The 25,887-nt window shown below is 45.4% G+C and overlaps 1 protein-coding gene across 1 annotated transcript; it reads left to right on the plus strand.

The window, feature by feature from the left end:
- Nucleotides 1–1,610: 1,610 nt before the first annotated feature.
- Nucleotides 1,611–24,977, plus strand: LOC120025625 (mucin-12-like). Its single transcript, XM_038970171.1, has 26 exons — nucleotides 1,611–1,642; nucleotides 2,314–3,013; nucleotides 3,602–3,705; nucleotides 3,840–3,905; nucleotides 4,058–4,201; nucleotides 4,358–4,491; nucleotides 4,641–4,735; nucleotides 11,077–11,131; nucleotides 11,330–11,464; nucleotides 11,735–11,980; nucleotides 12,108–12,153; nucleotides 13,773–13,986; nucleotides 14,244–14,359; nucleotides 14,447–14,879; nucleotides 15,346–15,480; nucleotides 16,534–16,570; nucleotides 16,710–18,148; nucleotides 18,300–19,157; nucleotides 19,425–20,573; nucleotides 20,759–21,676; nucleotides 21,777–21,836; nucleotides 21,937–22,190; nucleotides 22,365–22,630; nucleotides 22,790–23,144; nucleotides 23,382–23,718; nucleotides 23,919–24,977. Exons 1-26 carry the CDS (start codon nucleotides 1,611–1,613, stop codon nucleotides 24,051–24,053), a joined length of 8,463 nt encoding a protein of 2,820 aa, XP_038826099.1. The 3' UTR covers nucleotides 24,054–24,977.
- The last annotated feature ends 910 nt before the right edge of the window (nucleotides 24,978–25,887 follow it).

Below are 25,887 nucleotides of genomic sequence, written 5' to 3' on the forward strand. Positions count from 1 at the left end.
ATTACCCAAGCTAATTGCACTTTGATCATACAATGGGTTGTGTGACTCATTTGTATTAATTTTTGCCAGAATCACTGAAATGTAAATGATTTGACTGAATACATATTCATGTGGTAAGTCACATTGTACTTTGTGTTTTTAGTTCAATTTTTCTTAATCAGGGGCACTAAAGAGGGTGAATTTGACTCAAGGTTCCTGCCCTATGATGTGATAACTTATGTTTTTATACCTACTTTACAATCATGTTCTAAATAAAGTACTGCTAGCTAGTATGCATTCAAATAATATTGTGGACCTGTCCCTTTCAATTTTGCAATGTAGAAATAACGAACACATGAGCTGTTGCGCTAACAACTTTTGGCCTTTCTATCACAAACTACTATTCCCACAATCCCTTTCACGAATAAAATTCTGACGTAATCGAAAACATCATGGTGGACTAGTGTGTGTGCATGGTGCTAGACTTGGATTAAAACGTCGACCATATGGAATATATGTCGAAAAACTGATAATTAAATACGAGGTTTGTATTTTTATGGATTACGATACGTATTTGGAGAAGAGGAAGTTAGTATTACATTACTTTCCTAGGCGTCTAAAGAAAGCGTGACTGCGAGCTAACTGTTAGCAGGTTTACAACTTTTAGCACGCTAATAATGCTCATTCGTCGTTACTACTATGTAAGACATGCTAGCTTACAAAATACAGTGAGATGAAATTGTAACTGCTTTATCTCACTACGTTTTCTGGTGTATTTCCCTAGCTAACTTACCCGTGGTTGTCAGCTATGGTATGTGACTGACGCGTAGCTGACGTTAGCTAGCTGAGTCAGAAGATAAGTGAGCCAGTGAGTGACATTTGGCAGCTGAGCAGACTTCTTGCAGCAAACCGATGCATTTAGTAGCTAACTAGCTTAGACACAAGCCATTGATGGTCATTTGCCATATATGTAATACAAGTTCGTTTGCTAGAAACCCTGAGCTCTGTGTTTCTTATAGCTAATGTCATCATCCGTGTCACAGCCTCTCTGCAGTAGGACAGAATGCTTCGCAGATCCAGGATCAGTTTTCGCCCGAACGTCAGGCCAGCAGGCAGAGGGCCAGCCCCAGCCTCCTCCCAGGACACTCCACCTTCCCAGGAGGCTCCAGCTGCAGGCTCCCAGGCCTCCGAGGACCTTCCCCAGGCAGGGGGCCAGTGCGTGAAGGACACCACCACAACTGCAGTGCTAGAAGCCTCCACAGAGTCCACCACACCCAGAGAGTGAGTGCCAATCGATCAATGGGGAAAAACGGGGATACCTAGTCAGTTGTACAACTGAATGCCTTCAACTGAAATGTGTCTTCTGCATTTAATTCAACCCCTCAATCAGAGAGGTGCAGGGGGCTACCTTATTCAACATCCATAATTGAATCAAATGTATTATAGTCACTTTTACAGCTAAATGTGTAAATGCAGAGGTGTGGCTGTCAGTGACTGTTCTGGAGGTTTATAATCTCTCATAGGATTTCAAATTTTGTTGTAGAATTGAGAACTACTCAAGGTAACATGGGTCGTACACATGGTTTAAACTAGTCTGATGAATTAGGCTGTAATACACAATTAATTTGTACATGCAGCCTGTAGCTAATGCCTGCGAAATCGTGTAAATGTTTAATAAAAATACATTTCAACTTAGTATACCGGTTGTCTGTGTGGTTTGTCCTAAATTTGCTAAAGATTTGAGACAAAATATCCACAGGAAAGTATTGTTTACCAGATTATTTTTTTAGAGAGCCTGTAGGTATATGATTTGGCACCAAGGTAAAGTTTGTTTTGTATTGGATTTTTTCTTCATTTCGTGATTAGCTTTGAACTAAGCATGCCATGACAATGAAGATGTTGTATTCTGAATCAGGGGATGATGGAGAACAATCCACACTTTAAATGATTTAAAACATTTGGAAATCCAAAGAAAAAATTGAAATATATGATAAAGTCACACAAAAGAGGTCTGGATTGTTTTCCATCCTCCCTTGATTCAGAATATATCATTTATTGTCACAGTAAACAATACAATAGATTTGTCTCAAATTTCAAGCAGCTAAAAGACAAACCGCACAGACCACCTGGAGAGTAAGTGTAAATGTATTATACATTCTGGCTCATAAGGAACATTTACACAATTTTGCAGGCATTGGCTTCAGGCTGTATATACATATTAATCAGACTAGGTTTAAACTTGGTTTTGCCCCAACAACCATCTTCTGACTGTGGTTCAGTGTTGCTCACGTATTAGCTGATTGTCTGCATTGTCTCTGACTGTCTTTGGTATAGGGATGGAAAAGACCCAAATGGCGAGGCTTCCAGCAGCACCCCCTCTGCCGGTCTTCAAAGGAGGAAGCGGTTCTCTGTCATGCCAAACCTTGCCAAACCCCGGGTGGCCGCCACCCCAGCCCTCACCCGCTCCTCCCCCAGGACCCCCAAGTCCCCTATGAGAGCGGGCACTGAGACTCCAGCTCCAACCCCTGAGGCTCCAGAGGCCCCCAGACAGACAGATTCTGGACCCCCACAGGGCATGAGATCCCCAAGGCGGAGGCCCTCTGGAGGTAGTAGGCAAGCCAAAGGACAGCCCAAACCCAGGCCACTGTCCCCAGCTTCCCCAGGCCCTACAACAACCTCTCTGGGGAATGTGGCAGTGGAGGACTCATCCTTGTCACAACAGACCCCGCAGGCAGCAGGCAAAGGCAGCATCCAATCAGATCTCCTGAAAAAAACACCAACCATTAAAGTTCCATCCACTCCGTTAGAGATGGTCCCATCATCCTCCCTTCCAGACAAAGAGGGTATCTCAGTATCAGAGAGAGCTAAGACTCTGGTCGCCAGGTCTGTGTCTGGTGGGCTCACCGGGCTGGCACCAGGGAAGTCCAGGCTTAGCAGGTTCCTGAATGACCCAACAGACCTACAGAGGTTGGCTAAGGCCCGGAAGCTCAGAGAGCTGCTGAGACAGGAGATGAACAAGGAGAAGGTGAGATTGGTTTTAGTCTCACTGGTGATCTTTAGTTCAAAGAATAAAGTGATGCTAGAAAGGTTTTGTATAATTTCAGCCAGTAATTTTTAAAGTAGCGCTCACGAGGCGAAACGGGTCCCCAGTAATTGTGCACAACTGTATTCAACATCATCCATTTAGTCTCATATGTTACGTCCTGATTTTATTTTAAAAAAATTGATTAGTATGTTACAAATTCCAATTCGTACAATGTTATTAATTTGTATGTGCTTAAGATCCCGTTCAATCTATAATGTAATCTTGTGACGCTAACAACATTATGCATGTTTGATAACACACAATCTGCACAGAATGTAGGATTATTATTGCAAATTGATATGTTAAACGCTTCTCTAGGCACTGTCAATGTTTGAAGATACCAAGAACTGCAACGAATTTGCATATCTCATACACTCACACTGATTGTGTTTAGATAGCAGAGGTTCTTCAGTTACACCAGTTGTTGCTGTCACCAAGAGAAGCTGCTAGATGACAGCAGAGCACAGTGTTTACTGTCATTGTTTAGATACTTGTCATACCACTGAATTTTAACATTGTGATGTTTTGAATGTGCAGAAACGGAGCAAAGCCAAGGTGTGTGTTAGCGAATACACACTAGATCCCTCTAAAATGACCATGAGAGATCTCATCTACTATCTGCCTGATACCAACCCCATGACGTAAGCTTACACCTTCAGTGGGTGTGAGTCTGGGGGGGGGGGGGTGATTTGTTGGGTACAGTCAGTGTAAATCTATGTTCTATTTTAAAGGTTTTTCTGAAGCGTAAGTTCCCTGTGTTGTGTTTTCCTTCCAGGTCTTATCTGGTAGAGGAACAGAGGGAGAACGAGACTGTCCTCCCACTCACCCCACCAAGAGAAGAGTAAGACCGTATCATGCTCAAGTTTATTTTCCATTTCTAGAAAATATATATTAGGCAGGCAATAAAGTGTGTGAAATATCATCTCACAGTGTAACAACCAAGGTAGCTGTGCTATTTAACCAAATTGAAATGATCATCTTTGTCTTGTACAGGTCACCTGAAAGACCCCCAACACCGGAGGCCCCAGCTGAGACAGCCAGCCAGGGAGATGAAGATGAAGATGAGGATGACGATGGGGTGATGGTCCCGCGGGTGAAGGTGGCAGAAGACGGCTCTCTGATCATCGATGAGGAGAGGTCAGCGACGTGTCTCAGTTTCTTAATTGAAAAGCAATTTTTTATTTACTTCCTGAATTGACTTCCTGATTTGACTGAATTGGACTTCACCCCAATCCTGTTATGTTTGGATGTTACCTAACTTTCTCCCCCTGTGTGTTTATGTGTGTGTCCCAGTTTGACGGTGGAGGTCTTGAGGCAGAAAGGGCCCAACCCAGCTGATGATAGAGACCCCATCTTTGAGCGTGGCTCCACAACCACCTACTCGAGCTTCAGGAAGGGGACACATGTCAAGCCCTGGTCCAACAAAGGTCTGTCTGACAGCCACTACTTGGGTCCAATAGAACTCTACTCTATCCCAATATTTACTTAATCATCAGTTACACCTTAGTTTACCTGCGTTTGTGCATGTTGAAACCAAAAGTCCTACTAAAACAAAGTCTTTGTGTTGTTTCGTCAGAGACGGACATGTTCTTCCTGGCCATCAGTATGGTGGGAACAGACTTCTCCATGATTGGACAGCTGTTCCCTCACCGCGGTCGCACCGAGATCAAGGTATCACTGACACTGTCTATAAATTACCTGTGTAATTTACTATAGTGTTATTCCTGATTTAGCCCCATAAGTAGGGGCCCTTGTTTTGGTTGTTCATGTCACATAACCTGGATTTTAAAGGCACATGGCAGTAAAAATATATATATACACTACTGGACTATATTCAAACTGGAAACCGTATATCCTGAGGACTCATTTATTGTATCTGGGGATTTTAACAAAGCAAATTTGAGAACAAGGCTACCTAAATTCTACCAGCATATTGATTGCGCTACACGCATGGGCAATACCCTCGACCACTGCTACTCGAACTTCCGCGATGCATACAAAGCCCTCCCCCGCCCACTCTTCGGCAAATCCTACCATGGCCCCATCTTGCTCCTACCGTCTTATAGGCAGAAACTCAAACAGGATGTACCAGTGACGAGAACCATTCAATGCTGGTCCGACCAATCGGAAACCACGCTTCAAGATTGTTTTTATCACGTGGACTGGAATATGTTCCGGTCAGCCTCAGAGAACAACATTGACCTATACGCTGACTCTGTGAGTGCATTTATAAAGAAGTGCATTGGAGATGTTGTACCCACTGTGACTATTAAAAGCTACCCTAACCAGAAACCGTGGATGGATGGCGGCATTCGCGCAAAACTGAAAGCACACACCACCGCATTTAACCATGGAAAGAGGTCTGGGAATATGACTGAGTATAGACAGTAGCTATTCCCTCCACAAGGCAATAAAACAAGAGAAATGCCAGTACGGGGACAAGGTGGAGTCGCAATTCAACGGCTCAGACACGAGACCTATGTGGCAGGGTCTACAGTAAATAACGGACTACAAAAAGAAAACCAGCCACGTCACAGACACCGACATCATGCTTCCAGACAAACTAAACTCCTTCTTTGCCCGCTTTGAGGATAATACAGTGCCACCGTCACGGCCGCTAACAATTACTGCGCCCCCCTCTCCTTCTCTGTGGCTGACGTGAGTAAAACATTTAAACGTGTTGACCTTCGCAAGGCTGCTGGCCCAGACGGCATCCTTAGCCGTGTCCTCAGAGCATGCGCAGACCAGCTGGCAGGTGTGTTTACGGACATATTCAATGCTCCCTATCCCGGTCTGTTGTCCCCACATGCTTCAAGATGGCTACCATTGTTCCTGTACCCAAGAAGGCAAAGATAACTGAACTAAATGACTACCGCCCCGTAACACTGACTTCTGTCATCATGAAGTGAATAGAGAGACTAGTCAAGGATCATATCACCTCCACCTTACCGGCCACCCTAGACCCACTTCAGTTTGCATACCGCCCCAACAGGTCCACAGACAACACAATCGCCATCACACTGCACACTGCCCTATCCCATCTGGACAAAAGGAATACCTATGTAAGAATGCTGTTCATTGACTACAGATCAGCATTCAACACCATAGTACCCTCCAAGCTCATTATTAAGCTTGAGGCCCTGGGTCTCAACCCCGCCCTGTGAAATTGGGTCCTGGACTTTCTGACGGGCCGCCCCCAGGTGGTGAAGGTAGGAAACAACATCTCCACTTCGCTGACTCTCAACACTGGGGCCCCACAACGGTGCGTGCTCAGCCCCCTGCTGTACTCCCTGTTCACCCATGACTGCGTGGTCATGCACGCCTCCAACTCAATCATCAAGTTTACAGACGACACAACAGTAGTGGGCTTGCACCGCTCTCAACCACAAAGGCTCTCCAGAGGGTGGTGCGGTCTGCACAACACATCACCAGGTGCAAACTACCTGCCCTTCATGACACCTACAGCACCCGATGTCACAGGAAGGCCAAAAAGATCATCAAGGACATCAACCTCCCGAGCCACTGCCTGTTCACATCGCTACCATCCAGAAGGCGCGGTCAGTACAGGTGCATCAAAGCTGGGACCGAGAGACTGAAAAACAGCTTCTGTCTCAAGGCCATCAGACTGTTAAACAGCCATCACTTACAGAGAGAGGCTGCTGTCTACATTAAGACCCAATCACTGGCCACTTTATACAATAACATGCCAAATAATGCCACTTTAATAATGTTTACATATCTTACATTACTCATATCACATGTATATACTGTATTTTATACCATCTATTGCACCTTGCCAATGCCGCTCGGCCATCGCTCATCCACATACTTACATGTACATATTCTCATTCACCCCTTTAGATTTGTGTGTATTAGGTAGTTGTTGGGGAATTGTTAGATTACTTGTTAGATATTACTGCACTGTCGGAACTAGAAGCACACTCGCATTAACATCTGCTAACCATGTGCATGTTACACTTAAGATTTGATACTGTTCAAAAGTTTGGGGTCACTTAGAAATGTCCTTGTTTTCCATGAAAACATACATGAAATGAGTTGCAAAATGAATAGGAAATATAGTCAAGACGTTGACAAGGTTATAAATAATGATTTTTAATTGAAATAATAATTGTGTCCTTCAAATTTAGCTTTCGTCAAAGAATCCTCCATTTGCAGCAATTACAGCCTTGCAGACCTTTGGCGTTCTAGTTGTCAATTTGTTGAGGTAATCTGAAGAGATTACACCCCATGCTTCCTGAAGCACCTCCCACAAATTGGATTGGCTTGATGAGCGCTTCTTACATACCATACGGTCAAGCTGCTCCCACAACAGCTCAATAGGGTTGAGATCCGGTGACTGTGCTGGCCACTCCATTACCAGCTGACTGCTTCTTCCTTAAATAGTTATTGCATAGTTTGGAGCTGTGCTTTGGGTCATTGTCCTGTTGTAGGAGGAAATTGGCTCCAATTAAGCGCCGTCCACAGGGTATGGCATGGCGTTGCAAAATGGAGTGATGGCCTTCCTTCTTCAAGATCCCTTTTACCCTGTACAAATCTCTCACTTTACCACCACCAAAGCACCCCCAGACCATCACATTGCCTCCACCATCCTTGACAGATGGTGTCAAGCAGTCCTTAAGCATCTTTTAAAAAATTCTGCGTCTCACGAATGTTCTTCTTTGTGATCTGAACACCTCAAACTTAGATTTGTCTGTCCATAAAACTTTTTTCCAATCTTCCTCTGTCCAGTGTCTGTGTTCTTTTGCCCATCTTAATCTTTTCTTTTTATTGGCCAGTCTGAGATATGGCTTTTTCTTTGCATCTCTGCCTAGAAGGCCAGCATCCCGGAGTCGCCTCTTCACTGTTGATGTTGAGACTGGGGTTTTGCGGGTACTATTTAATGAAGCTGCCAGTTGAGGACTTGTGAGGCGTCTGTTTCTCAAACTAGACACTCTAAAGTACTTGTCCTCTTGCTCAGTTGTGCACAGGGGCCTTCCACTCTTTCTATTCTGGTTCGAGCCAGTTTGCGCTGTTCTGTGAAGGGAGTAGTACACAGCGTTGTACGAGATCTTCAGTTTCTTGGCCATTTCTCGCATGGAATAGCCTTCATTTCTCAGAACAAGAATAGACTGACGAGTTTCAGAAGAAAGTTCTTTGTTTCTGTCCATTTGAACCTGTAATCGAACCCACAAATGCTGATGCTCCAGATACTCAACTAGTCTGAAGAAGGCCAGTTTTATTGCTTCTTTAATCAGGACAACAGTTTTCAGCTGTGCTAACATAATTACAAAAGGGTTTTCTAATGATCAATTAGCCTTTTAAAATTCTAAACTTGTATTAGCTAACACAACGTGCCATTGGAGCACAGGAGTGATTGTTGCTGATAATGGGCCTCTGTACGCCTATGTAGGTATTCCATTAAAAACTCTTCAGTTTCCAGGATCAGAAGTCATTTACAACATTAACAATGTCTACACTGTATTTCTGATCAATTTGATGTTATTTTAATGGACAAAAAATTAGCTTTTCTTTCAAAAACAAAGACATTTTTAAGTGACCCATAACTTTTGAACGGTAGTGTATATTTTTATATATATTTCCACACTGAGGTTGGAATAATACTGTGAAATTATGAAAAGGCCCTTTTAGTGTAAGAGCTATTTGAAAAGACTGCCATAAATGTCATCTTGTTTTGGTGGGAGGATGTTTTGGCGGGAGTATGTTTTGGCCTTCCATGATACCATGTGGTAAATTAGTTAATAGACCACCAATGAGAAAGAGAGTTCCCAACCTCCGCCAATAACAGCAAATGTTCAGTTTCCCCTCCCCACTCCTAGACAGTCCTAGCAAAATTATTGCTTGAGAAATTGCCCATTGACCATTTTAATTTAAAATAATCACAGTAAGATACTTAATTTGATTTATTATTATTTTATTTTTTTCTCCCCTTTTTCTCCCCAATTTCGTGGTATCCAATTGTTAGTAGTTACTGTCTTGTCTCATCGCTACAACTCCCGTACGGGCTCGGGAGAGACAAAGGTCGAGAGCCATGCGTCTTCCGAAACACAACCCAACCAAGCCGCACTGCTTCTTAACACAGCGCGCATCCAACCCAGAAGCCAGCCGCACCAATGTGTCGGAGGAAACACCGTACACCTAGCGACCTGGTCAGTGTGGACTGCGCCCGGCCCGTCACAGGAGTCGCTAGTGCGCGATGAGACAAGGATATCCCTACCGGCCAAACCCTCCCTAACCCGGACGATGCTAGGCCAATTGTGCGTCGCCCCATGGACCTCCCGGTCGCGGCCAGCTGCGACAGAGCCTGGGCTCGAACCCAGAGTCTCTGGTGGCACAGCTAGCACTGCGATGCAGTGCATTAGACTACTGCGCCACCCAGGAGGCCCGATACTTAATTTTTTACCTCAGAAATTATTTTATATTGAGAGAAATAAAACAGGTGCATTGGACCTTTAACCATTAAATAAAGGTTTTTCATAAGACTTTCCCCTTTTCTTTTTATGTCAGATGGTCCAGCACCATCCTTATACAATTGCTTTTGGTGTAATTCTCATTTCTGGAAAAGGCTTAAAAAGATTTCAATCCAGGTCATGATCAACCAAAACAACAGGCCCTACCCATAAGGTATACGGGGTATTTGGAAATAGCCACGGGATGGTTTTTCAATACCGTCAATACTGTTAACTATTTCTTTGAAGTTTTTCAATTCATTTTAATATTTGTAGCTACTTTTTAAGTAAATACCTTCAGTCAACTTGTGTAATACGTTAGGAGATTAAGCAGATCGCATTGTTCATTTCACCTGTCACATTGTTACATTATTAAGGTTACCGTAGTTCCCCAGAACAGTTGAGCCAGTCAAATGTTTGTTTGTAAATAGTTTAACGGGAGAAAGCGGGAGCAGGTCCAGCTGTGTATTGACAGGGGTCGCATTTCTTTGAAAGTAACGCTTAACATGTTTTCTTCAATAGAGTGATCAGGGATGTGCAACTATAGTTTTCCTTCACAGAAAATGCATTAATGCAACACATTCGGCAGAAAATAGTTTCATTTTTATCAGCTGGCAGCCACACAAGTAAATGAGATTACAGTGAAAAGGCGAGGTATTTTTTTGCTAAAATGATGCATGGCATCATATTTTTATGTTTATCATAGAAAGAATGTTGCCAGGTACATTTCCTTATGTTTTGCTTAAAGTTAATCTGGCATTTTACCTTAGAAAAGTAGGCTGGCTACACTGAGAAAAGTACCAGAGAAAAGTAGCTACACGTCAGTCAGAGCGCTGTCTGATGATAGAATGCCCATTCGTGAATTCTCATCTGAGTGGAGAAGTCTGAAGCACAAGATTTGTCTGATGCCGAGCAGAACTTACAATAAGGAGCGTTTTAGGTCTGCGTTTACAAAATGCAGAAAGATATTTCTTTTTTCCTTCGTGAAATTCTGCATTAACGTTCAAGCTTAACTTGGTAGTTATATGTAAGTGGCTGAATAATTAAGGTAACAGGGCATCATATTGTGTTAGCTTTCTGCCTTGTTTAAGAAGTCAAAGCCCTTTGGATGAGTTATTTGTACAGCTCTCTCTGCTATCTTGATCTCTTCGTGTTTTTTCTCCTCTCCGTTCTTAGCCCCCCCCCCCCCCCCCCCCCCCCCCTTCTCAGAGCAGGCAGGCTTGTTGCCCGAGCGACTTCATTTGCGCTCGTTAGCATATTTAGCTAGCAGCCTCCATGGAAATCCGCTATTACTTGCACTCATTTTGTTAGCATTCTGGTAGTGGATGCCCAATGGGTTTTTCTTTTGTGTGTTTTTGGCACCCTCTTGTGTACTAAGTTGCTAATACCATAAATCCCAGGATGAGAAGGACGGTAATGAAGATATGAAGGTCTGGGTACCGCCCAACCCTAAATACTGTAGATCGGGGCTGTAGCACTATACAACTGTACTAGGTTGTGTTACTGCCGGTTTGTAATTTTGTCTACTGTTTTTGTGTCTTTCAGAACAAGTTCAAGAAAGAGGAGAGAGCAAACAGCTGGAGGATAGACAAGGCCTTCAGTAAGTTTGAAAAACTTTTATCAGAAGGAACTTACTATACTCAGCCGTTATAGACGTGATTCGGGAATCCAATTCATCTTGGTCTTTTCTCTGTTCTGACTGCACTGTTGGAGCTAGGAACACAAGCATTTCGCTACAGCCGCAATAACATCTGCTATATATGTGTATCTAACCAACAAAAAATGTGATTTGATTTAGAGGAGAAACGCAGGCTGGATTTTGAGTTCTTCACTGGCCTCCTGGAGAAGATCTTGGCTGCAGAAGCAAAGAGGAACAAAAATAACAAGTCCCCCACAGAGAAGATACGGATCAAGAAAAAAATCAAACAGAGAGGTAACTAAGATACATTTCCTTGTTTACTACCTATTTGGTCATGTTGGGAGTTCTACCACAAAGTCAATGCCTGAATTTCTCAGAGGGAATTTTAACAGACAGCTATGTGTTGCATCTCATATGGCATCTCTCACCTATGTAATCTGGTGAAATTGTTGTGATTTCTTGAACATTATTCATCGTTAAAAGGTAGTAATGTCTTCAGCCCACGCATTAGCCGTCCTTGCTCCCTGTATGAGTCTCAATATCTCTGCTCTCGCTGTCCGTCAGAAAAGAAAGCAGCGAAGCAGCTGAGCGACGTGGAGGAGGAGGGGTTAGACGCGGAGATGGACACAGAGGAGGTGGAGGAGGAGGGAGAGAAGGAGAACGAGAACGTCTCTAACGAAGTGACCACACTTTCCTCCGCTCCCACCCCGAAGAGAAAACGCAAAAGTAGGAATGGAGGAGGAGAGTCCTCTCCTGAAGAAGCAAAGGATGGAAAGAAAAAGAAGATCGACCTAATAACAAGTGATCAAGGTGCAGTAGAACTTCCACGACTTCAGTGGTGCTTTTCACAGTAGCCATATAACAAAGTGAAAATATACAAAATCTAGTAACTCATTATTTATCTTACTTACTGCCGTTGTTTCCTCTGCTTCCTCAGAAGAGGCTGGTGTACCTGAAGATTCTGAGGCAGGACCTCCAGAGAGGTAACACTTGCAGTTTGTAAATGTCAACTATTTTGTTCTTTACATTAGGAGAAAAAGTGTCAAGTGCTGAAATAATTTTTAGACTTCATATTCATCATCTCCAGCACCACCCCAACATCAACATACACTATACATACAAAAGTATGTGGACACCCTTTCAAATGAGTGGTTTCGGCTATTTCAGCTACACCCGTTGCTGACAGGTGTAAAATGGAGCACACAGCCATGCAATCTCCGTAGACAAACATTAGCAGTTGAATGGCCTTACTGAAGAGCTCAGTGACTTTCAACGTGGCACCGTCATAGGATGCCACCTTTCCAACAAGTCAGTTTGTCAAATGTACGCCCTGCTAGAGCTTCCCCGGTCAACTGTAAGTGCTGTTATTGTGAAGTAGAAATGTTTAGGAGCAACAGTGGCTCAGCCGCGAAGTGGTAGGCGACAAGCTCACAGAATGGGACCCCTGAAGCGCGCATAAATCGTCTGTCCTTGGTTGCAACACTCTACCGAGTTCCAAACTGCCTCTGGAAGCAATGTCAGCACAAGACTTGCTCGTCGGGAGCTTCAAGAAATGGGTTTCCATGGCCGAGCAACCGCAAACTAGCCTAAGATCACCATGCGCAATGCCAAGTGTCGGCTGGAGTAGTGTAAAGCTCGCCACCGTTGGTCTCTGAAGCAGTGGAACCACCTGCACAGAGTCCTGCACAAGGCCCTGACCTCAACCCCATCGAACACCTTTGGGATGAATTGGAACGCTGACTGCGAGTCAGGCCTAATCGCCCAACATCAGAGCCCGACCTCACTAATGCTCTTGTGGATGAATGGAAGCAAGTCCCCGCTGCAATGTTCCAACATCTAGTGGAAAGCCTTCCCAGAAGAGTGGAGGCAGTTATAGCAGCAAAGGGGGGACCAACTCCATATTAATGCCCATGACTTTGGAATGAGATGTTCGACAAACAGGTGTCCATATACTTTTGGTCATGGAGAGTTCTCTATGAAAATAGTGTTTCTATGTTTTGTGTGGGAAAAGATAGAGAAAGATAAGTGTTTCTAATGACATCCTCAACCAATTAGTAGGCAATGCCTACTCACAATGGGTTAAAATATCATGATGCACACCGATGATGTCACTGGAAATACTTATCTTCCTCTATCTAACAAAACATAGAAATGTGCCATTTTCACATATGTTGATGTTGGGGTGGTGCTGGAGATGTTGATTATGAAGTTGAACATTTTAGAAATGTCCCTTTAAAGGTGCAGTATGCAGATATCGCTCTGCCATTTTCCATTTTGCTAAAAGTCTATTAGTTTGCCTAATTTCAGTTTTTGTAGAGAATCATTGTGCTGTCTAAACCCCTGTGAAATATTTTTTAAATAACCAAATATTGTTTTTTCAGCTGTTTGAAGCTGGTGTACAAAACCGAACGTAAAAGACGCAAAAAACTGAATTTAAGAACGGAACACATAGAAATAGTGTACATAGAACAGATCTACCGCTTCTTGGACTTGCTTTCAATGAGAAAGACAGATCTATATCTCACATTTCTATGTGAATTTGGTCAGGTCGCCCAAAGATTACATATTGTAGGTTTAATAATTATGATGTATTTTCTATTAGTTCAAAGCAGGCAGAAGGGCCTGTGGAAGCAGCCAAGGGACCTGTGGTGATCAAACCAGCCCAGTTGTCCCGTGGCCGATCCCAGAGACCTCTTCCTAACCTGGGTAGGAAGTGGGGCCAGAGGGGCCCCGAGCCCAATACCAAGCCTAACGTTAAAGATGGGGCCACACCTACAGAGGAGGAGACCACTGAAGAAGGGCTGTCTGAAGAACAGGTAGGTCTTTGTCCTGTGAGGAAAACCCCATTTTTAACAGTGTAAATAGAGCTTATATTCACTCCAACATCATTGTGGACAAAAAACTTACCCTGGTCATATGACGCACACCAATCACAGAGAATTGTGACTTTCTTTTTCTTATTAATCGTAAATGTTTGTAACATTCTATAAACCCTAAGACTTGTCTGAACCTCAATAGCTGAAAAGTAGTTGAGTGTCTGTGTGGTCCAACCTCTACCTTAACTTACTTTCAGGTAGATAAAGATGCTTCTCCTTCAGTCAGTCAAAAGGAGAAGAAGAAAGCTGGTGAACTCTCTTCGTCTGAGGGAGAGGAGGAAGAAGCCAACGATAAACCCATCAAACCCACCAGGTACACACACGCACACTGATCCTACATAACTGAAGAGGGTCACAGCCATAGAACGGCAGTAAAACTAACTATGTTAATGTCTTTCAGGTATGGCAGAATACCCAAAAAGACACAGCTCTTGAATTACCCTGCAAAGGAGGATGGGGACTCGCCCTCAGACTCTGCCCCCACTCCTGCCTCAGACGGATCCCCCTCCACTTCTTTCTCCACCAAGCCCAAGCCCAAGCCCAAATCCAAACCAGCAACCAGGAGGTCCAACATCAAACCTGGCCCAGCCCTGCCAGGTAGGAAGGGCCAATCAGCGGCTAGGAAATCCAAGCTGGTCACCCTCAGGGCGTCCCAGTCTGAAGATGAGGATGAAGATGAGGAAGAAGGAGCATGGAGAGAGGAGGCGCAGGCCGAGGAGGACACCCACAATCCCACAAGCCCAGAGGAGGAGAACCAGGCACCTGCGTTCATTCCCATGAGCCTTCGCTCACCACAACCTGTCGCCACAGAGGTTGAGGAGACCATGGAGGAGGTGAAAGGGGTGACACACTTACCATTTTCACACTACTGAGCTTAGCTGTAATGCACTGGCCTGGTTACGCATCCCCTATAATTGCTCCACCATAATTGCACCATAGTTGCTGGAAGGGTCAATGTGTAAAGAACAAATCTGAGCCACTATGGAATGGGTTGGCTCAATGCTTTGAAAAAGGTTTGTCTACTGTCCCAGGGATCTAGATCCTACATAATGGATCTATTTGTATTTATTTTTAGGTTATTTTATCCAGTCACAGTTGCATCCCATTGGTTTATCCATTTAATTCACTCTCCCACTTGCTATTCACAAAGCTGCTTTAGTTATCCTACACTTTGGAAACCCAGCACAACCTACCCTGTGTATGTCTTTTTATTCATTTATTTATCATGCATGGTTTTTCTGTCCTGTAACCTCCCTTCCTTCCTTCCTTCCATCCTGTCATCCTCTCCCCCGCTCACAGCTCGATATCTCCGTCAACGTGCCTGATGTCCTGGGTATTTCCCATGATGCATTCTTCCCTGACTCGTCATGCGAGCGGGCACAGGGTGGTGAAATGGGCACAGTGCCCTGTGAGCATCAGTTGGACCTGTTAGTAGTAAGTCATCATGTGCCCTTATGTGCCCTGTCCTGTTTGTCCTGTCTGTGTCGTGTGGACAAAATGTATTTCCCTATACATCACTACCATCCCTCCTTCATCCATGTTTTTGACCAACATTTTGTCATCAGTAGCTAGCTTTCCATCCAATTAGTGACAGATTTTCATGTGAAAATTCTAAAATCTGCATTAAAGAATATAGGCATTTTCCTACCAGAGATATTTCAATCAAACAGACTTATTGCGGATAAAAGGCTGTGTGTGATGACGTAGTGCACATAAAAATAACTTTTACGGTTAAATTCCCAAGTACCGGGGGAAAAAACAAGTTAAATGGGTTTACATCGCCTTTTCAACTCTACTGATAGTTCTGTCACAAAAATATAAAGAGTTATATACCAACTGTGACCACTCTAGTCTTGTCACAAGCGCTGTAGCCAACAGCTCGCAGATACAGTGTGGGTTGCCTACCAACATTATGGGATTTTTATTTGTCAAAACAGCAGCCAAGCATCGATCATCATGTCACCAGAATAAGTACCTCAATATTTATTGGAAAGGAGCATCAAACTCATCACTGTGCACTTTCACCACCCTGTGAAGTTTATTTTAAGTTATTTCATCTGTAGCCTAATAAACTGCATGCTTGGTAGTGGGGGGACCACACATCATCTCGTGACTCAAGTTTACTACGTTCTGATGGTTATTATATTATTATTTGCGCATTAAGGCGGTTCTCACATAATACATTTTCCAGACACTAAAAGATCCCACCATGTCGAATGAACGAATTCTCAACATTTCTGAAATTGTACCAGTATTTACTGTTTCCATCAGTCCGTTCGTGACTTTTTTCATGTGTCAGGCAATGGTTGGATAGAAATCTGGTTATAGTATCACATTTGAGATTCAGTATATAGCACTTTTCAGAAGTTCTCGGTGTTAAATTGAGATGACTGGGTCAAGCATCCAATTGCGTCAAGCACGGCTGCTATATTGCTCCAGACTGTGTCTACGTTATGAGGACTAATGTTTTTGTTTTCTTCGTTCTAGGACGTGATAGACTTCCTGTCTCCAGATAACATGGAAGGTAGGTTGGTCCTTTCAAGAGCTGATATCTATTGTATCCTCTTAAGTAAAAATATATACAAAATATAAACGCTCTCCCTCACACCACTAACTATAGAATGTTCAACTGTTTCTCTTCTCCTCTCCCCTCTGTGTTCCAGTATCTGAGGAGAGCTACAACGAGGCAGCTAGAACCCTTCTGGCCATCGGCAACCTCACCCACCTGTCTCAGGCAGCTGAGGCCTTCACTGCAGGAGCAGATGATATCATCACGGAAGAATGTTCCAATGAGGACCAACTGTACCAGATGACACCACAGCCCACTGACCAATCACAAACTAGCACCATTCCTTCTGAATCTCTTAGGGTCACTGAGGCATCACGAATCGCTGAGGATTCTGTACCTGTTGCCATGTCAACAGCCTCTATCCCAGTCTCCAAAATAACAGCCTCTGTCATAATTACCATGGCAACAGCCTCAGTCCCAGTCACCACGACAACATCTTCTGCTCCAGTCACCTTGACAACAACGGCCTCTATCCTAGTCACCACATCAACGGCATCTGTACCAGTGCCTCAGAGCAGTGATACTCCCACTCTAGAAACTCCACCCATAGAGGAGGGGCCTCTCAGACAGATGGAGGGGTCTGATATTGGACACGCCTCTCAGGTGGAATCAGGTTTTGAAGTGTCAGAGGGCTCAGAGCAACAGACAACCTCACAGACCAGGAGGAGCCACTTCCCTAAGGTCAAACCCAACCTGGGAAGGGCTGCTAGGACCACACAACCCAAACAGACTACCACCACACTGTCAGAACCACCACAGACTACCACCACACTGTCAGAACCACCACTAGATTCTATGCTGAATATCACCACAACCTCAGAACCACAGCCTACCATGAATATCACCACAGAACCACCACTGCCTACTGAGAGTATTAACACAGAGTCAGAAACACAGCCCAAACAGAGAACTACCGCACACTCAAAATCACAACCCACCACACATATCATCCCACACTCAGAACCACAGCCCATTCAGAAAACCAGAACACCGTATTCAAAACCACAGCCTGCATTGAATACCACCACAAACACACTCTCAAAACAACAATCCACACAGAGTACCACCATACTCTCACAACCACAGCCCACCTCAAGCCTTGAGCAGCCAGGTCCAGTTACACTCAGACCCAGAGCCCCAGTCCCAGAGTCACCTCTGTGGTCATCAGAAGAAGTGGAAGGCCGTAAGGGAAATACTTCCTCTTCCCTCAGTGCTGGAGGGTCCCAGTCAGGGACATCAGACTCAGACCAGCCCAAACAGACAGGCCCTCTAACCCGTAGGGCCCGTTTACCTAAACCCAAACCCAACTTGGGTCGTGCCACTACACACCCTGCAGTCCAGGTACCAGAAAGCAGGCCAAACCCTGAAGTCCAGACACCAGATGTGGCTTCCAGACCCACATCTGAGGTCCAGAGACTAGATACTGGACCCTGCCCTGAAGTCCAGACACCAGAGGAAGCTGATGAGGTTCCCATGGAAATACAACAGATCCACCAAGTCGTCCCCCTTTCTGACATCATCGATACTACCCAGGTAAGGCTATTATAAATATAATCTATTGGTTTAGCCTAAATGCTATTTATAATTGAATGTGTTCCAACAAATATGTCTGATTGTGTTGCAGTTGCATTACCACAGTGTGTTTTTAAAGGGTGTGTGTGTGTGTGTGTGTTTTTATTCATAGGAGGAAATACAACAGATTCACCAAGTCATCCCTCATCCACCCATAGAGGAGGGGCCTCTCAGACAGAGGGAAGGGACTGATATTGGACACGCCTCTCAGGTGGAATCAGGTTCTGAAGTGTCAGAGGGCTCAGAGCAACAGACAACCTCACAGACCAGGAGGAGCCACTTCCCTAAGGTCAAACCCAACCTGGGACGGGCTGCTAGGACCACTCAACCCAAACCGACTACCACCACACTGTCAGAACCACCACAGACTACCACCACACTCTCAGAACCACAGCCCATTCAGAGAACCAGAGTAGCTCATTCAAAACCACAGCCTGCATTGAATACCACCACACAGTCAGAACCAACCCAGCCCACACTAAATTCCACCACAAACACACTCTCAGAACAACAATCCACACAGAGTACCACCATACTCTCACAACCACAGCCCACCCCAAGCCTTGAGCAGCCAGGTCCAGTTACACTCAGACCCAGAGTCCCAGAGTCACCTCTGAGGTCATCAGGAGAGGTGAAAGATCACGATGGCCCTAAGGAAAATACTTCCTTTTCCCTCAGTGCTGGAGGGTCCCAGTCAGGGACATCAGACTCAGACCAGCCCAAACAGACAGGTCCCCCAACTCGCAGGGCCCGTTTACCTAAACCCAAACCCAACTTGGGTCGCACCGCCAAAGCCGCTACACGCTCTGCAGTCCAGGTACCAGAAGGCAGGCCAAGCCCTGAAGTCCAGACACTAGATACTGGACCCTGCCCTGAAGTCCAGACACCAGAGGAAGCTGATGAGGTTCCCATGGAAATACAACAGATCCACCATGTCGTCCCCCTTTCTGACATCATCGATACTACCCAGGTAAGGCTATTATAAATATAATCTATTGGTTTAGCCTAAATGCTATTTATAATTGAATGTGTTCGAACAAATATGTCTGATTGTGTTACAGTTGCATTACCACGGTGGGTTTTTAAAGGGTGTGTGTGTGTGTGTGTGTGTGTGTGTGTGTGTGTGTGTGTGTGTGTGTGTGTGTGTGTGTGTGTGTGTGTGTGTGTGTGTGTGTGTGTGTGTGTGTGTGTGTGTGTGTGTGTGTGTGTGTGTGTGTGTGTGTGATTTTATTCATAGGAGGAAATACAACAGATTCACCAAGTCATCCCTCATCCACCCATAGAGGAGGGGCCTCTCAGACAGAGGGAGGGGACTGATATTGGACACGCCTCTCAGGTGGAATCAGGTTCTGAAGTGTCAGAGGGCTCAGAGCAACAGACAACCTCACAGACCAGGAGGAGCCACTTCCCTAAGGTCAAACCCAACCTGGGAAGGGCTGCTAGGACCACACAACCCAAACAGACTACCACCACACTGTCAGAACCACCACAGACTACCACCACAATCTCAGAACCACCACAACCTACTGAGAATATCACCACACAACCCAAACCAACACAAACTACCATCACACTGTCAGAACCACCACTAGATTCTATGCTGAATATCACCACAACCTCAGAACCACAGCCTACCATGAATATCACCACAGAACCACCACTGCCTACTGAGAGTATTAACACAGAGTCAGAAACACAGCCCAAACAGAGAACTACCGCACACTCAAAATCACAACCCACCACACATATCATCCCACACTCAGAACCACAGCCCATTCAGAGAACCCGAGTAGCTCATTCAAAACCACAGCCTACATTGAATACCACCACACAGTCAGAACCACCCCAGCCCACACTATATTCCACCACAAACACACTCTCAGAACAACAATCCACACAGAGTACCACCATACTCTCACAACCACAGCCCACCCCAAGCCTTGAGCAGCCAGGTCCAGTTACACTCAGACCCATAGTCCCAGAGTCACCTCTGAGGTCATCAGAAGAGGTGAAAGGTCACGATGGCCGTAAGGGAAATACTTCCTTTTCCCTCAGTGCTGGAGGGTCCCAGTCAGGGACATCAGACTCAGACCAGCCCAAACAGACAGGCCCTCTAACCCGTAGGGCCCGTTTACCTAAACCCAAACCCAACTTGGGTCGCACCGCCAAATCCGCTACACGCTCTGCAGTCCAGGTACCAGAAAGCAGGCCAAACCCTGAAGTCCAGACACCAGATGTGGCTTCCAGACCCACATCTGAGGTCCAGAGACTAGATACTGGACCCTGCCCTGAAGTACAGACACCAGAGGAAGCTGATGAGGTTCCCATGGAAATACAACAGATCCACCAAGTCGTCCCCCTTTCTGACATCATTGATACTACCCAGGTAACGCTATTATAAATATCATCTATTGGTTTAGCCTAAATGCTATTTATAATTGAATGTGTTCTAACAAACATGTCTGATTGTGTTACAGTTGCATTACCACAGTGTGTTTTTAAAGTGTGTGTGTGTGTGTGTGTGTGTGTGTGTGTGTGTGTGTGTGTGTGTGTGTGTGATTTTATTCATAGGAGGAAATACAACACATTCACCAAGTCATCCCTCATCCACCCATAGAGGAGGGGCCTCTCAGACAGAGGGAGGGGACTGATATTGGACACGCCTCTCAGGTGGAATCAGGTTCTGAAGTGTCAGAGGGCTCAGAGCAACAGACAACCTCACAGACCAGGAGGAGCCACTTCCCTAAGGTCAAACCCAACCTGGGACGGGCTGCTAGGACCACTCAACCCAAACCGACTACCACCACACTGTCAGAACCACCACAGACTACCACCACACTGTCAGCACTACCACAGACTACCACCACACTGTCAGAACCACCACAGACTACCACCACACTCTCAGAACCACAGCCCATTCAGAGAACCCGAGTAGCTCATTCAAAACCACAGCCTGCATTGAATACCACCACACAGTCAGAACCACCCCAGCCCACACTAAATTCCACCACAAACACACTCTCAGAACAACAATCCACACAGAGTACCGCCATACTCTCACAACCACAGCCCACCCCAAGCCTTGAGCAGCCAGGTCCAGTTACACTCAGACCCATAGTCCCAGAGTCACCTCTGAGGTCATCAGGAGAGGTGAAAGATCACGATGGCCCTAAGGAAAATACTTCCTTTTCCCTCAGTGCTGGAGGGTCCCAGTCAGGGACATCAGACTCAGACCAGCCCAAACAGACAGGTCCCCCAACCCGCAGGGCCCGTTTACCTAAACCCAAACCCAATTTGGGTCGCACCGCCAGAGCCGCTACACGCTCTGCAGTCCAGGTGCCAGAAGGCAGGCCAAGCCCTGAAGTCCAGACACCAGATACTGGACCCTGCCCTGAAGTCCAGACACCAGAGGAAGCTGATGAGGTTCCCATGGAAATACAACAGATCCACCAAGTCGTCCCCCTTTCTGACATCATCGATACTACCCAGGTAAGGCTATTATAAATATCATCTATTGGTTTAGCCGGTTGCATTGCCACAGTGTGCTTTAAAAGTGTCTGATCTGTGTGTGTGGTGTTTGTATTCATAGGAGGAAATGCAACAGATTCACCAAGTCATCCCTCTTACTGACGTCATTGATACTACCCAGGTAATTCATTGTATTCCTACCGAAGATGTCTGGTTGCGTGTAGAAATGTGCTCCTAAGATATGCCTCTCATCTGTGTGCGTCCGATGTTTATATTCACAGGGCGATATGTCTCTCTTTACGGAGGGAAGCTTTTTCTCGCAACAAAGTGATGCTGTCTTCATACAGCACTCAGAAACTTCTGTATCGACTGCTCCGTTGGACCAGGCCCAGTCAGACCCGGATGAGCCTATATTCATCCTCTCCCTGACTGAAATCCCAGTACTTCCCACAGGGGAGGAGAATGGCTGCACATCCCAGACCCTCTCCGAGCCTTTCTTTTTTCTACCAGTCGCAGGCGCTCAACTGCAGCAGAGGTCAGTGCCTGTCAGTCATCACTAACCCCTTTTCCACTCAGTTTCCCCCCCCAAATGCAAAATATCTCCCATATGAATGTACATTTTCTCCTCTCTCCCCCTCTTTCTTTCTCTTTCGTCCCTCTTTTGTGCTCTCCGTCCCTTCACCTTGCAAATCCTTCTCCTCTCCTTCAGCAGTGATATTGTTGCCCCTGGAGGTGGTTTGGAGAAAGGGAATGCTGGTATCCTCTGTGAAGTCCCTGAGCCTATGTCAGTGGATGAGGTGCTTCCTCAACCCTCATACACCAGTATCAAGGAAGTGGAGTCTGGCTCCACAGCGGGCCCAGTAGGTGTGTGTGCCTCGGCCAAACCCTCAGAAGACTCGATGGCTGATGCAGCGACTAGTGAGGACACATATCCTCCTTCTAAGAAGAGGAAAGTGCCAGAGAGAGCCAGGAGAGGTGGGCACGGAGTACACAGTAGTGCATCTAATACAATGTGTGAAACACTTGCTCTCCATCGTCTTGTTTGTTTGTTCGTTCATTCATTCGATTCCGTTCATCCATCCATTTTATTGTGTAATATTCTCCTAAAATAATTCTGTCTCTGCTTGTGTGAAGTAGACAAACTGCAGGTGAGACCTAACACTGCAGTAAGGAAACAGACCAGTCGTTCGGCCCCTGCCAAGGAGGCTGTGTCACCCGTTACCCCAGACCAGACCACCTCTTTGACCACTACCACCCTAGACCCTGACCACCCCACTGCCTCCAGTCCCCCGGCCCAGCCAGGCCCCTCCGTCACGGGAACCGCATCACAAGAGGTGGTGGCTGATGAGCCACAGCAGGGGACTGTGGGCTGTTTAGATCGTACAGAGACAGAGCACACGCCGACTGGAGGGGAGGACAATAGTTCAGGGGCGGAGTCTCAGGCTGCCCGTCAAATTACACCGCTGGCAATGAGTGGCCCCTTGAGCAGGTGATTTGCCTGAAATTCATTCGTTCTTATACCTGTCACTCTCTATCTCCCCCTGTTTGTCCCCCTGTTACTATCTATTAGTTATGAACTCCTCAATTAAAGGTGGAGTCGTAAGTAGCTAAAATGACCTGCTGTTGTATTATAGTTAATTGACAGGACACATTCGATTGTCTTCCATTGATTAGGAGTGTTAATAATTATTGATTTAAATATTTTGGATATTCCTTCCCCCTACAGGCCTGGTAGGAGACCCAGGGGATTCCTGTCTTTCATGTCCAATAAGAACACCTCCCCTGTAGCTTCCCCCCCCCGATGTACCAGAGCAGCCACTCGGAGGCCCCTGGTCAACACCACCCGCCCAGGGGGGAAACGGGCTGCTCCTGCACCTTCCACCACCACCACAACCATGCCTTCACCTTCCACAACGCATAACACCACCACCCCCACTAGAGCCACCAGAACCACGACTATGCCAGATTTTTCCGCCAGGGTGCCTCGGGAAAAACCCTCTGATGTCCTGGCCTTACACTCAGACCCAGAGCCCAGTACTTCCCTGTGTACTACAGCTACTGAGGTAAAGAGATGGACAACATCTGGTGATACAGTATTTTACCTATGAACTTTGCAAAAAAAAAACATCAACCTACTGTCGTGGGTATGATCTTGTATTTATTTTTGTTACACAACGATGAGAAACAGAACCCTCATTGTACTCCTGTCCTACTCTCTCTCGCTCGCTCTCTCTCCCTCCCCATCTCTCTCTATCTCCACCAGTCTTCTCAGGTGCCAGCCGCCCAGCCCAGTGCGTCTCCCTGTGTGGACAGCGGTTCAGCAGACGAGGAACCCATCAACGTGTCCCAGTACTTCTTCAGTGACATCTTCACCGAGGTCGAGGAGAATGAGGGATGAGAGACGGGGAGGAAGGGAAAGGAGATTCAAGAAGGCACTCTTTGACTCTTTGTTTGAATCAAACTGGAGAACAAAATGTTAAGTACTTAAGAAAACATGTTTTTGTATCTACCACTGAAATTACGTTTCTGCTTGCTTGTGTTTATGCGAACAAGGTTTCATGCTTGCAGTGAACAGATTTGGTCACAAGATGGCAACAGTGAAACCAAACTAGGGAAAATTCCTCTTCAAATTTTTGGGGGGACCAAACTGCCGCGCCTTGAAGCTAATTTCCTATATTGAACGATTACGTTTTTTGGCTCTTTTACCCCAATCATATCATCTAGCCTATTGAGTAATCTATTCATTCTAATAACATATTTATATTTATTTGGTTTACATTTTTTCAAACCACACCAAGCTAGACAGTCATGATAATTTCCCTCTTGTCTGCATGAAGGAGAATACTTGAAATCAGTGTCACCTCACTCTACTACAGAGTCTTCCACATTCAAATTTGTGTTCGTATTTGAAATATTGTTTACATAGGTAGGCATTGTCTTAACATGAGCATTGTGTATGTATATAGGTTTATTATAATTTAGATCAGATATATTGGAGGGGTATGTACGCTTGACGTTTACTTTGGTTTTTCACTCTTCGTGCATGAACAAGACCCGGCTTTGCAGCTTGAGGGGGCGCCACAGCGAAGTCTCTTTATTTCATGCTCCCTGAAGATACAGGAAATATAATTTCAAATGGCGCTGGAACAGAATCCTCTAGTTTAATCCATGTACAGTGACAAACTCACGGAAACAGTGCACAGATCATGAGTCCAATTTCAGTTCTCAATTATCGATTATGTTCTGCAGCCACTGTTGGTTCAAACTAACATAGCTGTTCTGTAGCTCATGTAAAATATGTGAATAAAGTTTTATACGTTAACGTCTACTTTATGTTTCATGTGTTGCGTTAACAGATGAGAAAATAACATTTGATAAGTAGGCCTTGGCCAGGTGCCGCCTTTTTAAGGGCCCTAAGCAAGATTTAGCCTCCCACCTCCCAGGAAAAAGTTTTAGTGCCTCCACTTGGCAGTGGGTCATTTTTCAGTTAAGAACAAATTGTTATTTTACAATGATGGCCAAACCCTCCCCTAACCCGGACGACGCTGGGCCAATTGTGCGGCGACCTATGGGACGCCCGGTCACAGCTGGTTGTGATACAGCCCAGGATCGAACCAGGGTCTGTAGTGATGCCTCTAGCACTGAGATGCAGTGCCTTAGACCGCTGCGCCGCTCAGGGGCCCTTGATTTATGCCAAATTCATATAATATCAGTGTGAGTGAATAACAAAATCAATTGGGAGGTCAGTCCCCCTGAGCACATGCCCTGCGGTCCGGATGGTAATTTGGTTATGATTACCTACCAATTTAAGAAATGTTCGCTGACATGGGTTAATTGAGTGACTGACAAAACAAGTGGAAAACTGTTTATGTACTACCACATTTTTTTAATTGCACCTTGTGTTTTCTACTTTTCTAATTCTCAGCAGTACTTTAAGACCCTGACTGAGGTTTTTTGGTCTGGGTCCCCTAGTGGCCAAGGGGCCCTACACTCAGCTCGTAGGGAGAGGTGGCTTTGCCTAGGCCTACTTGAAAGGGAAAATGTAGAGCTCTGTTTTGACATTGGTCTTCTGCCAGTTGACCAGGAGGAGGCAGTCTAGCTGTACAATTATGACTGCTTTTTTGCAGACCAGCTATGCAGCAGAACCTTATGGCAACATAAGAAATCTGTAACAAAGTTATTCAAAAACACATTGTGCAGATATCTTAGTTAGGCTCAGCAGAAGTCGAGAG

Source organism: Salvelinus namaycush, chromosome 31 (genome assembly GCF_016432855.1).
Source record: "Salvelinus namaycush isolate Seneca chromosome 31, SaNama_1.0, whole genome shotgun sequence".
In the NCBI taxonomy this organism is placed as follows: domain Eukaryota; kingdom Metazoa; phylum Chordata; class Actinopteri; order Salmoniformes; family Salmonidae; genus Salvelinus; species Salvelinus namaycush.